General features: G+C 42.3%; 1 protein-coding gene and 1 long non-coding RNA gene across 3 annotated transcripts in view; one reads left to right on the plus strand and one right to left on the minus strand.

Moving 5' to 3' along the window:
* Positions 1-5,481: 5,481 nt before the first annotated feature.
* The window catches only part of LOC310754127, a 70,894-nt gene continuing 58,511 nt past the window's right edge, over positions 5,482-17,864 (minus strand). Inside the window, exons 3-4 of one of the 2 annotated variants that reach the window (XR_014543635.1) lie at positions 12,344-12,804; positions 5,482-9,679 (exon numbers count right to left, since the gene is read on the minus strand). This is a non-coding gene — a long non-coding RNA (uncharacterized lncRNA). Of the gene's footprint in view, positions 9,680-12,336; positions 12,805-17,864 lie in introns of both variants that reach the window. The other variant, XR_014543636.1, reaches the window with a different exon arrangement.
* On the plus strand, positions 17,024-17,761 carry LOC310753963 (high mobility group protein B2-like). The gene has a single exon (XM_083595291.1). The coding sequence runs from the start codon at positions 17,067-17,069 to the stop codon at positions 17,622-17,624; it is 558 nt and encodes a 185-aa protein (XP_083451417.1). The 5' UTR covers positions 17,024-17,066; the 3' UTR covers positions 17,625-17,761.

Here is a 17,864-nt window from a genome sequence, read left to right on the forward strand (position 1 = left end):
AGTTCAGAGTGACATAGCTGCTTCTTCCCTCTATTATCCTCTCAACAACCCTGTGAGGTAGCTTCTGGCTAAAAGGCAGTGACTAGGCTGAAGGCTACCCAGTGAGCTTCGTGGCTGAGTGGAAATTTGAACCCTGGTCTCACAGGATCTAGTCAAACAAAAGTCACTACACCACACTTATTGCCCTAGCAGCTCTCCTTTCACTTGCTATAAATACACCAAATCACCAGGAAGGAGATGGAAAGGTATGCTGGAGTTATTGTTTCCTTTCCTGACTCATCTCATTCCTCACTTGCTTTGAGACACAAGAAGTATCTCTTATATTTATTGTCTTAACATTTCTAATTCTCCTTCCCTCCTGGAGTCTACAGCAGCAAACATGTGGTTCCCCAGTGGCCTCCCATAAAGGCACTGACCATACCCATACCTCTTAAGATGATGGCCTCATGTGCCTTCAGACCTGGACCAGTTCAAGCAGCTCTTGGGATGGTCAGTGGTCTCCTTGCTGTGGAAAGAACCTCAGTACCAGAGGTCCAATGATGCCAACCCCTGATGCCTACCTGGAGTGAGTGGGGTGGGGGTGGGGAATCAAGTATAAGACATCCAGCCATCCAATTTAGCTTACTTTATACATATGCATTACATTTATATCCCACCATTCCTCCAAGGAGTTCAAGGTGGCATCTATTATTTCCTCCCTCTCTGTTTTTATCTTCAGTCACAAATCCTCACAAGGATAAGTAGATAAATTCAATTTTCAGATTTTCAGAAAATTCTGTCCCTAGTTGGATCAGCTTAGCCTAGCAGGTTTGCTGGAGAAAAGGAACTTAACATAACAGAAATAAAGGGGCATGTACCAATGATTTGTCACCACAAAAAAGTCAGATTCTTCTGAAAGGGGGCATATTGTTCTCCCCTGGCCCCAGCTCAAGGTGATGCCTTCAGGTGGTATTTTTGTGTGAAAGGGGCAATTGTTTGGCACTGTGAGAACTGAGTCTGGAAGAGACAGAGGCCTGACTTTCTCTTTGTGAGAATCCAATGCTAGAGCATCAAGAGTTGCATTAGAAAGCTGCTGAAGAGCAATGTCTGTGGGCTTGATGTTGTGAACCCCATGCTATGCTCAGCCTATATAGGAATGTGTAAACAAAACTTTCTTTCCCTGAAACAAGACAAGTCTCCAGTGACTATACTGGAAGGAAACTGACACAGGGTGCACACTGGAACTCCTAAAATATCTCACCATTCAGAGATTGGGATGCACATGGCAGTAAAACTGCATCAATATCATTTTTGTGCAGTGTTTCACCAGCTTGCACAGTGGCCCCTATCCTGTGTATGGATGGAAAAAAAATGATACAGAAGCAATGCAACCACATTGCACACATACAGGGTTGAATCCAATGCTAGTTCTCCTCAAAGTGGACCCAACTGGGGTGGGGAAGGACATGACTAATTTAGATCCATTCATTTCCATGAGTCTACTCTGAGCAAAACCAAGTTGGATATAGCAGGTAATGAATGGGAAAGTGAAGTGCCTGATGTGAAAATGTTGGTGCCATATTGACTGCCTTGTGCAAAAATTGGGATTGTTGTTGTTGGTATTAAATGGATTATTGATTTGTTCAGTTCTGCTTCTGAAACAAACACCATGTCATTTGGGTCTGAAACATTTAGGAAGAAACTGGGGTGAGGAGAATTGTCGAAACATCCTTAATTGTGCATAATACACCATGTGAGGAGATTTCACCCCTCCCATATCCAAGAATCTCCTGATGAGTCTGCTGATTCTCCAGAGAGGAGGGTGGTGTTCTGCTCTCTATTTATTCAGCTCCAGCACCACATCAAAGAGTCAGTCAGTCAGTCAGTCAGTCAGTGTGTCGGGGAGAGAGAGAGAGAGAGACTGAGTGTTAGAGATTGTGTGTAGAGATAAGGTTGCTGCTAAGAGCAGCTGCAGACACTCAGTGCAGTTCAGCTTTTTCATTTAGCTCTGTATATAGTTGTGTATTATAGTTGTAGATAGAATAAAGAAGATATTCTACAGAGCTGCTCTCCGAGTCGTTTATACTCTGCTATACTCTGCTGTGCGACGACTGTCTTCTTGTTGGAGTGAATCCGGTGCTCACAACTCTAAGCTGTGAGTCCACAGCACTTTGACCTGTTCCTGTGCAGAAGGTGGTCTCTGGAAGTGCTACCCAGCTCGCCTAGCCCAGTCGGGGCTGAAGTGTGTGAGTCCAGTTGGTGGCACTGGCTCAAGGGCGATGCTGACACCATGGGTGCATTCAGACATGGGGAAATTGTGTTAGTTTCCTTTATAATGCTTGCACTTCTGTCTCAGAACATACCTTTCACACTGAAATACTTGCTGTATTATGGCACTGTGGTTTTTTGACCAATATACTGCTATGCAAGGCTAAAAGTGCTTCACCCCATTGGGTTTGGTGTGATTCAACAAAGGACATCACTGGAAAATGTTGCTACTCCCCCATGCTTTCCACAAGTGTGCTTCAAAACCTCCATGATTTCCCCCATAAAGGAAAGAACTGCATGTTGGTATACATATTGGCATGTGGGGTGGGGGTGGGAATTATTGGGTGTTTTTATTATTATTTTGATAATGTACTTTGTGGTTTTATATTCTGATTTTATCCTGTGAACCACCCTAAGACCTGCAGGTATAGGGCAGTATATAAATTCTAATTCTAATAATAATAATACCACACAAATTTTTGTTGCTTTACTCCTGTGATTCTCTGGGTTAAGTGGGTTGCAAATGGATTTTTTTAATGGAATCAAACATGAAAATGAGCACTAAAGTTACGCTGTATTCCATTAGTTTTCCACAAGTGGTTTTTACATAATGTGAAAGCTCAAATGTAATGCAGAAATTAACATTTAGAGAAACTTCGGGAAAATGGAACATACTATGATTTGAATGCAACCTGTGATACACTTTTGCACTGCCACCCAGAAATAGGTTGCACATAGTGCTTGGCAAGTGACATAATGTTCAGTGTTGAAAAAAAGCAACTGTTTTCCCTTCACCATTAGTTTTAGAAGATTATTCATTTGCCTGGTTTGACTTTTGAAACAAAGTCCATGCCACTTGGAACTGAAAAATTCATGGAAACATTAGCAAGAGGAGGATTTAGAAACATCCTTAACAGTGTATGATACATTTGCTGGCACATATTTGATGGTCTCACTTACATAACCACCCACCAATGGCTTACGTATAGTGGTTTGCAAATGCCACAATATTCAATGATGTGGGGGGTGGGAACCCAATTGTATCTCCCCCACTAATAGTTTACCTCTGTTTTCTATTCCTCAGTTCTGGGATCTTGGGAAATGTGGCAGCATTGCCATTATCCAAGGCTGTGAGTGGTGAGGACAGCTATAAATGAGGTGGTTGTTGATGTTTTTTTACTCCTTCTACTCATACTGCATGTTAGCAAAATCCAATTCTATTCATTATTGCACTCTGGTTTTCTCTCAGCTTGGATTAAGGCTAAGACCCAACAAGTTTGCTATCCTAAATTGTAGTTGCTCAGAGAAACATTTGTGATTATCAGCCATCTCCTTCAAGTTTCTCACAAAATGAGTCAGCAGAGCCTAGTCATCTCTGAACCAAGTGTCTGAGCATGATAAAGAAAGGGGGGGCACACACACCAAGAAACCAATAAAATGCAATAAAATATGTCCCCTCTGTGTTCACATACAAAGTGAACATCCAAATTCAGGTACTTTGTCCAGCACAGGGGTGGGGAACATAAGTCATGGAACTTAATGTGACCCTTTGGACCTCTCTGATCCTCAAAACTTTCCACAAGGTAGACATACATTCCCCCCCCCCCCCCGCTGGCCACATTTCTCACCAACATGAGTGTTTCCTTGAGTGTTTGTGCCTGGCTGGAATGTGTTCTTGAACTCTGGCAATGCCTCTGGCTTGCCTGGATGGAGTATAGAGCTGGGGTGTATGTAAAAGTCAATATTCATTTGTTGCTCTGCAATCCTTTGTCTCTGGACTAACCAGCCATTGGCATGTGTCCCCCAGAAGGTTTCTTTGAAGGACTGTGGTGTGCAGCCCCCCCCCAAATCCCCACACTGGGACTAGGATTATTACAGCACCCCTCCATTTCTTGTAAAGAGAGGCTACTGGAGCTCTTCTACGTACCTTTTCCTTTTATGGAAGCAGCAGCAACAACAACAACAACAAAAGACACCAACCCATTTGTGACATTTTGTCTGAGAGACACTGAAATCCCAAATCAAACAGACGTAGGTTCACATACATGTGCATGGACAGCTTCAGTGTGTGTGTAAGAACGGCAAAACCTTCTGTTTCCACCTCCACTAGTGGTTGTGGCTATAGGACCATCCAAAAGCTGAACCATTAGTTGCCAATGATGCATTTCTGGTCAGGGGCAGAGGCTGGTGATAGATATGTGATATATAATTTTTTAAGATCACATAGACACTATCAGTTTGATGTAACAGTCGTTGTGTGATGATAAGAGGAAGGCAAAAATAGAAAGAAAGAAAGTGTAGCTAGGGGTTGAAGCAACAATAACTGGCTTCTCCACTCATAGCAGGTGATAAGGAAGATTTTTGTCTAAAGTCCACTGCCAGTCAGTGTAGACAGCTAGATGGACAAATGAGTGAAAGGCAGCTTTCCGTGTGTTTTGTATGGTGGATATGCAATATATTGGTTCCTTCTTTGTCTTATTCATACTTGGAAAGAGCTAGGCCATTGCTTAGCAAAACTTGAGGAAGCCTCCAAGGACGAAGTTGGAGAACCCCTCATCTGTGGCGCTCATCTTAAGTTGGGATATTTATACCTATGTACAAATGCTTCATAAATTTTGCCAACTATATGGTTCAACTCAGCCTCGCCTGGCTGGGTGATTTATCTCTGGTCACTTAATCCTCCTTCTCCTCATTCCCCTGTACCTGTAAAAACCATTGGTGCGACAGCATTTGACGCAACTTACAAAGCACAAGGGAGTAAAATGTCACCGTCCTTTGTGCTTCTGTGCATCCAAGATAAGGTGAGCAGAACTATACATCGATTAACGTGCTGCTCTTTTCCAGAACAGCTGTTTCCACACCACGCTTAAGGAAACACAAGTGGGGAAAAACTGTGTTTATGAGAGGTGTGAAGTTTGAAAAGATCAGAGATAATATGTCAGGAATAAGACCTGCCATCCCTGAAGCTATTTTGATATTTTGCCTTGAGGGGGGGAGAGAGAGAGAGATGATGATAGATGATAGATAGATAGATAGATGATAGATAGATAGATAGATAGATGATAGACAGATAGATGATAGATAGATAGATGATAGATAGATAGATAGATAGATAGATAGATAGATAGAGATAGATAGATAGATAGATAGATAGATAGATAGATAGATAGATAGATAGATAGATGATAGATAGATGATAGATGTACTTGCCAGACTTTCAGACTGCTGTTTTTAAAATCTTATTTATTTATTTTATTTAGTGTTCTAATTTACTTTTTATTTTATTTTTACAGATTATAGCATGGATGGCAAGATAGAGACATCATCATCTAACATTAACAATAAAAAGTCCATAAATCCTAACTTAAACATATAAAAGAATACAAGGCAGTCCATATGTCCAGACAAGTATCTAAACAAATTGATGATTATAATCAGGCATTCAAATGTAGAAAGGACAGAGAGATCTTCCAACAACTGAATAGATTTGCAATATAAATCTTTTTCCTGTCACATGAGCATGTGGGGCACATTTTTGTTGTCTGTTAGCCCCCACACCACAACAATATAATTTAAGACTTTGTGAACATCTGCAAATATAAAGACCTTTTCCAAAACAAAGTTACAATGAACAAAAAAATTCTGACCAGAAAGGCAACAACACAGGACATACCCCCAATCATATCCTTCAAAGAGGCACTTGCAGCATTACATCACCAGCTTCGAAGTCCCTTCTACTGTACAATTACATGATTTTATGAGTTATCTGAACCACCCAGATCCTTCCTATACAGACACTGTGGAGTCCAACATACCTGGAACAATATTTTTTGCTGAATCAATCTCAGTTTTGACTATAAAGAGATGCTACATATAGATGCGAAGACAGGAGTGCCTGGCATGCTCTGGTCCATGGGGTCACGAAGAGTCAGACATGACTAAACAACAACATATAGATTCTAATGCAACTTGCTTCTGAGCTGAATGAAATGTCTTCTCTATTCCAGTAACTCAGAGAAGGACTTACAATGCAGTTTCCCCCATCCATTCTGTGAAACAGAAGTTCCATCAAGATACCGCATGCACCCATGATCTTGTACTTTCTGGAAACAGCTGAATATGGTTTTTTTGTTCTGACAGGCTTTCCACTTGTTAGGGATTTAATCTTTTTTAAAAATGTACTTGTTGTTTTTTGTATTTTTAAGTGCTTTTCATTATTATATGAGTAAATCGCTTTAAAATAGTGATTTAGAAAACAATAAATATATTACTGGTAGTAGTAGTACTAGTAGTAGTAACAACAACAGCGACAACTACAACTATTACAACAATTTAATTCATTTCTTAGGTCCTGGACACTCATTGTGTGACCAGGCCACGACAGCCCCAGCCCCCAGGGATCATAGGAAAGGAATAAAAATTCTGACAACGTGTTATGGACTTGTTAGGCCACAACTTTATTAAACTTCTGAATGTAGGAAGACCTTAGCTTAGGCCTTGGGCTTGTATCCCCCCCAGCCCCCCAGCCAGGGGAACTAGGGCACATTAGGGCAAATGGGATATAGGGGTGCACTGTGAGACGTATGTGTATGCAGGCAGCCCAGCCCATATCCCCGCATTCAGGGTAGTTCACTGACAGCCTTTTGGTGTATGGCCAGTGACACCCATATATATAACCCCTTTTAAGAGGGGACCCTGGAATCGACGCCGCATGGAGGTGAGTCACCACTTCACATACACCCTACTATAGGGAAGAAATGACTAAAGGGTTCCACCCAAGGCCATAAACGTCAAAGTTGTGACGAATGGCTACGGGGAAGACAAAACCTGCCAATTAAGGAAAATTTATTCCCGGTTCTTCAACAGCAACCAGTCAAAGACAGCAGCAGCACCTGCTAAACAGGAAGAAAAAGTTAACCTGAAAACACAAAAGCATTAAACTAAGGGAGGAGAGGGTGGGTGAATCTCCTGAGCCAACTGCCTGGCTACTGTCAGCTCCACCTCCATATATAAATGGGGCTGGCCCCACCTCCCAGCAAGAAACTTGACTATTGAGGCTGGGCATGAACCTCCAAATAATAACACTGAGAGGCAGGCAAGTTCCTGTTTCCCATCAAGTTCCCTGGGAACTAAAGCACTGCGCACGATCCCGCAAAGGGCACCCACAATGTAAAGTGTGAGTGCTCATTGTACAAGCTTACCTTTCTTCAAAGATTCAATTATTCCCTCCAGCAAGGTTTTCATATGACTTACATTTCCAGCCATTCCCCCAAATCATAGGATGTTCTGAATAGCTTACTGAACAGTATGGTTCACCTTATAAAGTGAGGGTGAGCTCAGGCCCATGGCCAGGATTCAAAGATGCAACAGAATATGTGGATCTTTCCCTCCTTATAAGCACCTTTCCCTCCTTATAGCACCAACCTAGCCTCTCCTACCAAAAGTCACACAGGAAGATGAGGAACCCTCCAGTGGGCTGTCCAATACACGTCCAGCTAGGAGCACAAATTAGGAAAGTCCCATGTATGCATGAATGCAATCTTGTCCCATTGTGTTATTCCCACCCCAATTACAAGAGGTGAACTGGAGGGAAAGCTGTTTTGGTTGCCGTTAGGGTGGAGGGGGTGAGTTGCTGGCAGCTTTGAGAGTACAACAGCGCCTGTGAAGCTCTGGTCACTTTTACTGCCATGCAAGTGCATGCATTCAAGTGCTCTTCTCAGAGGCTTTCAGGAAACTAAAAATGGTGCTGCGAGTGGCCAGAGCTCCACTGTTATTATATCAGCAAAAATGCCGCCACCAAGGATTCCTGCTTTTAAAAGTGCCTTAGCATGTTTTAAAAGAAGATGGGGGGGGGAGAAGGAAACTCTCTGCTACAATGGTAAGTTCTTTCTGCTGCCTTCTGCTGCCTCTAAATTCAGTGCTTTCTATCCAAAGAGTGTGGTATTTTCATACACTGTACAGTGGACGCTCGGGTTGCAAACGTGATCTTTGCGGGATGCACGTTTGCAACCTATAGCATTCACAACCTGCAGCAGCGCGTCTGCGAATGCAATTCAGTGCTTCTGCGCATGTGCAAAGCGTGATCTAGTGCTTCTGCGCATGTGCGACCACTGAAACCTGGAAGTAGCCCATTCCGGTACTTCCGGGTTTTGGCGCATCTGTAACCTGAAAAAATGCAACCTGAAATGTCTGTAACCCGAAGTATGACTGTACTACCCTATTCCCCCAGGGCTTCAGGCCTGCAAATATTCCTGTAGGGAAGACTACCATTCTCCATTTTGTACACAATATATACCTGTCAATTTCACACACACATACACACACCTTTTTCTCCCTCACTCCCCTTCCTGCTCTGTCTCACCGTTCTGTATAGGCTGTTCCATGGTATATCAGTTTCTCCTTCCATTAGAATCTAATGAAAAACGTGGAGTTCATTTATTTGAATTACAGTTCATTTTCATAATTAGAAGTAATGAAACAAATGAAATTCATTTATTTAGACTAGCATTTAGAGGACAGCAAAATAATTTCATAATACAATAATGTTTTCTTTCAAAAACATCTGCCATTAGGAGCCCTTGTTGTAACCTGTTAGCACTGAAGCCTATTGGGGGCCTGGGGGGGTATATTGTTGAACACTTATTGTGCACTGGAATGAAGGATTTGATTAAAAACCACTGACATTGATTGATAGATTTTCCCAAAACCTTAGCTGAAATGAGATTGACTATAAAGAATGGGCTTTTCAAAGCAGCTTGTGGTGTTTGTTTGAAAGCAACATTCCCCCCGTATAAAAATCACCAATTAAATAAGTGTGTGAATGATGAACATAAAAAAATGGCCCTGTTCAATCAGAACAAAAGCCCATCTAATCTAGCATCCTGTTTCACAGAATCACCATTTAGAAATCTTGTTGGAGGTGAGTCACAAGTTGAGAAGCCATGAGAGAAACTAGTAGCCAGGGTCAATGAACAAACAAAGCAGGATAAAGATGAAAGTTAGAACCTCCACAGTCAGAGGCTGTATAGGGTGGTGCTGCGGCCTAAACCACTGAGCCTCTTGGGCTTGCTGATCAGAAGGTCGGCGGTTTGAATCCCCATGACGGAGTGAGCTCCAGTTGCTCTGTCCCGGCTCCTGCCAATCTAGCAGTTCGAAAGCACATCAAAGTGCAAGTAGATAAATAGGTACCACTGTGACAGGAAAGTAAACAGCATTTCTGTGCGCTCTGGTTTCCATCACGGTGTTTCCATTGTGCCAGAAACGGTTTAGTCCTGCTGGCCACTTGACCTGGAAACCTGTCTGTGGACAAATGCCAGCTCCCTGGGCCTGAAAGTGAGATGAGTGGCATAGTCGCCTTTGACTGGATGTAACCGTCCAGGAGTCCTTTACCCTTTTTCTTTTTTTTTTCTTTTTTGCTTCCAAATACCAGTTGCTATGAGTGGCCCTCATAGTCAACAAAAGAGTGGCGAAAACAGTACTGGGATGCAATCTCCAAAATGATAGAATGATCTCGATACGAATCCAAGGCAGACCTTTTAACATAACAGTAATCCAAGTTTATGCACCAACTACTGGTGCTGAAGAAACTGAAATTGACCAATTTTATGAGGACTTACAACACCTTATAGAAGTGACACCAAAGAAGGATGTTCTTCTCATTATAGGGGATTGGAATGCTAAAGTAGGGAATCAAGAGATAAAAGGAACAACGGGCAAGTTTGGCCTTGGAGAGCAAAATGAAGCAGGGCAAAGGCTAATAGAGTTCTGTCAAGAGAACAAGCTGGTCATCACAAACACGCTTTTCCAACAACACAAGAGACGACTCTACACGTGGACATCACCAGATGGGCAGCATCGAAATCAGATTGATTATATTCTCTGCAGCCAAAGATGGAGAAGCTCAATACAGTCAGCAAAAACAAGACCTGGAGCTGACTATGGCTCAGATCATCAGCTTCTTATAGCAAAATTCAAGCTTAAACTGAAGAAAGTAGGAAAAACCACTGGGCCGGTAAGATACAATCTAAATCAAATCCCTTATGAATACACAGTGGAAGTGAGTAACAGGTTTAAGGATTTAGATTTGCTGGACAGAGTGCCTGAAGAACTATGGATGGAGGCTCGCAACATTATACAGGAGGCAGCAACGAAAACCATCCCAATGAAAAGGAAATGCAAGAAAGCAAAGTGGCTGTCCAATGAGGCCTTACAAATAGCGGGGGAGAGAAGGCAAGCAAAATGCGAGGGAGATAGAGAAAGATACAGGAAATTGAATGCAGATTTACAAAAAATAGCAAGGAGAGACAAGAAGGCCTACTTAAACGAGCAATGCAAAGAAATAGAGCAAAACAACAGAATGGGAAGAACCAGAGATCTGTTCAAGAAAATTGGAGATATGAAAGGAACATTTCGTTCAAAAATTGCCATAATAAAGGACAAAAGTGGTAAGGACCTAACAGAAGCAGAAGACATCAAGAAGAGGTGGCAAGAATACACAGAGGAATTATATCAGAAAGATATGGATGTATCGTACACCCCAGGTAGTGGGGTTGCTGAGCTTGAGCCAGACATCCTGGAGAGTGAAGTCAAATGGGCCTTAGAAAGCACTGCAAATAACAAGGCCAGTGGAAGTGATGGTATTCCAGCTGAACTATTTAAAATTTTAAAAGATGATGCTGTTAAGGTGCTACACTCAATATGCCAGCAAGTTTGGAAAACTCAGCAGTGGCCAGAGGATTGGAGAAGATCAGTCTACATCCCAATCCCAAAGAAGGGCAGTGCTAAAGAATGCTCCAACTACCGCACAATTGCACTCATTTCACACGCTAGCAAGGTTATGCTTAAAATTCTACAAGGAAGGCTCAAGCAGTATGTGGACCGAGAACTCCCAGAAGTGCAAGCTGGATTTAGAAGAGGCAGAGGAACCAGAGACCAAATTGCAAACATGCGCTGGATTATGGAGAAAGCTAGAGAGTTCCAGAAAGACATCTACTTCTGCTTCATTGACTATGCAAAAGCCTTTGACTGTGTCGACCACAGCAAACTATGGCAAGTTCTTAAAGAAATGGGAGTGCCTGATCACCTCGTCTGTCTCCTGAGAAATCTCTATGTGGGACAAGAAGCTACAGTTAGAACTGGATATGGAACAACTGATTGGTTCAAAATTGGGAAAGGAGTACGACAAGGCTGTATATTGTCTCCCTGGTTATTTAACTTATATGCAGAATTCATCATGCGAAAGGCTGGGCTGGATGAATCCCTAGCCGGAATTAAGATTGCTGGAAGAAATATCAACAACCTCAGATATGCAGATGACACAACCTTGATGGCAGAAAGTGAGGAGGAATTAAAGAACCTTTTATTGAGGGTGAAAGAGGAGAGCGCAAAATATGGTCTGAAGCTCAACATCAAAAAAACGAAGATCATGGCCACTGGTCCCATCACCTCCTGGCAAATAGAAGGGGAAGAAATGGAGGCAGTGAGAGATTTTACTTTCTTGGGCTCCATGATCACTGCAGATGGTGACAGCAGCCACGAAATTAAGAGACGCCTGCTTCTTGGGAGGAAAGCAATGACCAACCTAGACAGCATCTTAAAAAGTAGAGACATCACCTTGCCAACAAAGGTCCGTATAGTTAAAGCTATGGTTTTCCCAGTAGTGATTTATGGAAGTGAGAGCTGGACCATAAAGAAGGCTGATCGCCGAATAATTGATGCTTTTGAATTATGGTGCTAGAGGAGACTCTTGAGAGTCCCATGGACTGCAAGAAGATCAAACCTCTCCATTCTGAAGGAAATCAGCCCTGAGTGCTCACTGGAAGGACAGATCGTGAAGCTGAGGCTCCAATACTTTGGCCACCTCATGAGAAGAGAAGACTCCCTGGAAAAGACCCTGATGTTGGGAAAGATGGAGGGCACAAGGAGAAGGGGACGACAGAGGACGAGATGGTTGGATAGTGTCTTCGAAGCTACAAACATGAGTCTGAACAAACTGCGGGAGGCAGTGGAAGACAGAAGTGCCTGGCGTGCTCTGGTCCATGGGGTCACGAAGAGTCGGACACGACTAAACGACTAAACAACAACAACAACCAGTTGCTGGAAACTGCAGGAGGGGAGAGCATTGCATTCATGTCCAGCTTGTAGGCTTCCCATAGGCCAAAATATCCCAAAGTTGGATTTTCTGTGTCACCTGCAGTAGCCTGCTGACCATTGAGCAGCATCTTTACTCATGAATCAGGTGTAGCTGTGAGACAGGATAGCCATCTTCCCAGACTCTGTATTCATTACTAGCCCTCCAGGTCTACACGGTACAGCATGTCGCTTTCTCCTTACCCCTGATGTTATTCAGGTGTCTTGAGTTATTTAGATGAATATGATGACCTTGTTCCTTTGTCTCCAAAGCTAATAAGGAAGGAAGTTTTGATTCTCTGACCCATGGAGGGAGATAAGAGGCACTCTTGATCTTCAAGCAGCTGCAGAATTTGGCTGTAGATTTCTATAAATATTTCAGTGAGGCATTGATCATTCTTGCCCTTTCCTCTTCTTTCCCTCACATACCTGGCCAGAAAATAAAAGAAAATTACCTGGAGTGATTTAGTATGTGGTTCTCCACATTCGCATACATTCCTACTGAGAATTTGGGATCCATTTCATTAAATCATTCCTACATTTCATCCTGTATTTTTTTTTAAATAATGCTTTTCATGATCACACAGAAAGTACAGTAAATTTTAAAATCTAATTCTAACATTTAAAACACAAAAGAAAAAGATATTCATTGATACAGACACAAAGGAAGGGGCTTGAATGAAGGAATGAGAACAAAAAAATCAGAGGTAGCCTTTATCCCAGAAGTTGCCAAAATGTTGCCTGTGAGTTCCCATTGCCCCCCAAATCCCCCAACAGTTATGGAATGACTAAAGTTGGGAAATGGACTTGCAGATAAAGCAAACATATAATGGGGGTGGGGACAATTTATAGCAATGATCAAAACAAATTTATCAAAAGATGGTATACGTTTATAGAGTTCTGACAAAGCAGCAGTCAATATATCTCCTTATATATTTTTTCACATTAATTTAATATTAAATTCACCTTCCTCCTTCCACCTTCCACCTTCATTTCTTCCTCCTTTCTTATTAATACATGTTTCTATTCATATTTTCTATTATTTTTTTATATATTTATATTAACATGAATACAAACTATTAATAAAAAGAAAAGACTTGAGACTTTCCCCACCTCTACTGGAGATGCTGGAGATTGATCCTAGGACCTTCTGTATGCAGAACAATTGCTCTGCTACTGAGCTACACCCGTTCTCTCTTGCAGCCTGAGGCAGAGCACCATATGGCACAAAATCCCCAGGACAGGTGGATTGTTAAAAGCCACGCAAAACCAGCATGTGTCACTCCCTTCATTTCCTTTTTCAGTCCAGATGGGAACAGTTTTCAAAATCCAAGAACTTCAAAATGATTACCGTCATAACTCAGGAATGTTTTCAGAGTGCCCCAAGTTTCTAATTCTCTTAACTTTCCGGAAAGGCATTGCCAATCAGTGAAGGCAAAGTGGAACAGGCTGGGTCAGTAGACTGAGTCTGTTTAAGGCTGCATCTAAATCAACACTTTATTCAAAGAGGACTAAAATAAACTCAATTTTGTATTTAGTTACTGCAGTCATTTACAAATGCCTTTCGGTACACAAGCCCATTCTTCAGTGGCTTGCAAGTAATATCAGCATCCAAAAATCACAATGATCAACATCAAAAATAAGCAAATAAGGATCTTTCCACAGAACAGCTGGCAGGAGATAGGCATGTCGGGAGGTGATGGACCAGCTGGAACAAGTGCTAGGTTTTTTTCTGTATTTCCCACTCCTCTTTTAGAGGAGGACCATAAACCAGCACATTTTCTTCTTACCCAAAATGATATTCGATTCTATGGTTTCAGTGGTGATTTCTGAATTTACCTGGCCAAAACTGGAACCATTTGGACATTTTGCTGGAGTCTGTGCTTCAGGGAGCTTCTGCAACGATGAAAAAGGGTTCTCACATTTCCCTTTCTCATTATGAAGACAGCAAATCACATCGATCAATTGCATTGATTTCCAGCTCCTCTCATCAGTGGAAAGGTAATGTCACATGGCTCAATTATTGGGCTAAATTTAGAAGGCTTTGTATTATATGCGGCTTATGAGCCTCCTAATCATACTACAGATATAAAAGCCAAGGCAGAGCAGGTCACCCATTAGCCTGCCAATGAAGAATCCAGTATAGGCATAGCCAGAAATTCTGGTAATTAGTACCATTTTTCTGTTGCATTTGAAACTGGTTTGCACTGTCAAGGTGGATGTTAACAGGTATAACTAGCATCACAGATGGATTTTCAGGAGTGAGGTGGGAGGGGAAAGTCTGTACATCTTCGCCATTTGAGGTTATCCGAGCCTTCCTCTACCTATATTTATTCTCAAAAGCTTTAGATGATATGCCTTCTTCCTGCTTTCAAACAGTGCTCAGAAAAGAAATGCTATTTGGAGTTCTCTCTCATATTGAATCCTGTATGTTCCTGGGGGGCTTTCAAGGGGAAACCAGGTTAAAACACAGAAGGCTTCAATGAATTTCAGACCAGATTTCTTCTTCAATATGCTATTAGGCCTTTAAGCAGCCTCCAAAGACCGGGTGAATCAACTTAATGAAGCAAATCCAGAAATTGGGAACAAGCATTTGTGGAAACCCGGAGAAAAAATTACACAAGAACCCCACATATATGGAGTTCCATGAAGGTACATCTACAGACACTTGAGGAATAAGTGAACAGTTCTTCCAAAGTAGAAATTGAGACCCAGAAAGATTAGGATGTAAGAACTTAAGAAGAGCCTGTTGGATCAGGCTGATGGCCTTATATAGTCCAGCATCTTGTTCTCATAGTGGCTGAACAGATAGTTGCCTGTGGGAAACCTGCAAGCAGAACCCAGGTACAAGAGCACTCCCCCCCCCATGGTTTCCAGCATCTGGTATTCAACAGCACTGCTGCCTCCAACTGTGGAAGAAGAACATAACCATCATAACTAGCCGCCACTGGTAGCCATATCTTCCCTGAATTTGTCTAATCCTCTTTTAAAGCCCTCCAAGTTGGGGATGAACGATGAAGTAGCCAAGTTTGCTTATGATACCAAATGGTTCAAGGCATTTAAAACAAAAAAGTGATTGCAAGGAACTCCAAAAGGAACTCTTAAATTGGTAAATGGGCAATAAAATGGTGCATTCAATTCAAAGTATGTAAGTGTAAAGTGATGCACACTGGGGCAAAAACACCCTCAATTCCCATATATACTAATGGGACTGAACTGGTGGTGACTGGTGGTTCCACTGGTGCTGGAACAACCTCCCTCAGCGGGTTGTGGACTCTACTTGGAGGTTTTTAAGCAGAAGTTGGATGACCATTTGCCATGTATGATTTAGTTGAAATTTCTGCATTGCAGGGGGTTGAACTGGATGATTCTTGAGATCCCTTCCAACTCTAAGATTCTATAATTCTATAACCTGGAATGTGACCTTGGGGTCATAATGTCTGATGTATCATATGTTCTTTTATATTTTGTTGGAGGCCATTATTATTATTATTATTATTATTATTATTATTATTATTATTAATTGAAGATGTTGAACCATTGTGAGGCAGCTATGGAAAACTGTAAATTTTATTAGTTGCAGATAGGTAGCCGTGTTGGTCTGCCATAGTCAAAACAAAAAAATTTTTTTCCTTCCAGTAGCACCTTAAAGACCAACTAAGTTAGTTCTTGGTATGAGCTTTCGTGTGCATGCACACTTCTTCAGATACCAGAAGAAGAAGTGTGCATGCACACGAAAGCTCATACCAAGAACTAACTTAGTTGGTCTTTAAGGTGCTACTGGAAGGAAAAAAATTTTTTTTGTTTTGTAAATTTTATGTTGGAGATCATTAGAAAAGGGGCTGAAAAGAGATTCCCCACTTCCCTCAATCCCTTAAAAAAGGTGATTTGGAGGCAGTAGGTCTGAGGGCACTGTACATGCATATCATGGACTAGTTAGATGCAGAGGAATGTTGGGAGGAACCAGCTGGGGAACCTTGAAGGAAAGAATTCTCAGAGCCCGAGGGTTGGTGATGGGACAATGATGTGTGGTCAGAGGGAGTAGAGAGAAAAGACTAGGAGGAGGAGGAGGTGCTGAAGAGGTAAGAGGATTTAGTGAGCTGGCAGAGTCTGGAGCAGAGAAAAAGACCAGAATCAGAGGCAGAAGCTGAAGGAGGAGCATGGGACAAAGGAGGCCTAGAGGCAGAAATGAATCAGACTGGTGCAGAGTTGCAGATGTCTCCCCCTCTTGCTGCAACAAGCTTCCCTCCCAGAACCAGAAGAGACATGAAAAGGGCAGATGAAAGGATGGTTTCACCCAGATGAAATCTCCAACTGCTTGGAAAAAGCTCTGGAGAGGAGGGGTCTTAGACAGCTGTGGGGAGGCAGAGATTGTCAGTCTCAGTAACTGCTTCATGGGGGTCAGACCTACTGGGGATGAGCTGCTGTGCTCATTAGGCCTGCAACTCCAGCAAGTTTGTGCAGATTGTGTCTTTGCTAATGAAGAATTAACTGCAACCCATTCGACTGCAGTGAAGGAAGGTGATCCGTGCGCTTTACTTGACCCCCCTCTCGACATCGCCAATGGCCACTGCTTCTCTTCCTCAGCTCCACCAGGTGAGGAGCTAAGTACCACAAACGCCTTTTCCCACCGATCAGGGACTGTTACCGCAGCCATTGGCAAAGGCGATCTGAACAAGCCCCTGGGCAAGATGTCCTCATACACTTATTTCATGCAAACGTGCCGCAAGGAACATAAGAAGAAGCACCTGGACACTTCGGTCAACTTTTCCAACTTCTCCAAGAAATGTTCTGAGAAATGGAGGACAATGTCAGCAAAAGAAAAAGGCAAGTTTGAAAACATGGCAAAGAGTGACAAAGTTCATTATGATAGGGAGATGAAAAGTTATATTCCTCCTAAAGGGGAGAGGAAGAAGAAGAAGAAGAAGAAGGAGGAGGAGGAGGAGGAGGAGGAGGACCCCAATGCCCCCAAAAGACCACCATCTGCTTTCTTCCTGTTTTGTTCTGAGCATCACCCAAAGATAAAAAGCGACCACCCAGGTTTGTCTATTGGTGATACAGCAAAGAAACTAGGTGAAATGTGGTCTGAGCAAACAGCAAAAGACAAACAGCCCTTTGAGCAGAAGGCAGCAAAATTAAAGGAGAAGTATGAGAAGGATGTTGCAGCATATCGTGCCAAGGGGAAGGGTGATGCAGGAAAGAAAGGTCCAGGTAGGCCAGCATGGCTCCAAGAAGAAAGTAGAACCTGAAGAAGATGATGAGGAAGAAGAAGAAGAGAAGGAAGATGAGGAGGAAGATGAAGATGAAGAGTGGAGTTATAAAGCTGCTGTAAAGATTTTGTGCTCAAAAGTCAATGATTTTGCTAAGAATGTGAAGTCGAATGCAGCTCATTGTTAGCTTCAGTATAAAAACAGTACAGAATTGTGTATAGGTAATGTGATTGTTGGGAGACCTGTATTCTAATTTAAGCAGTAGATGAATGCCACTAT

Source organism: Podarcis filfolensis (assembly GCF_964270895.1).
Source record: "Podarcis filfolensis genome assembly, chromosome: Z".
Classification (NCBI taxonomy): Eukaryota; Metazoa; Chordata; class Lepidosauria; order Squamata; family Lacertidae; genus Podarcis; species Podarcis filfolensis.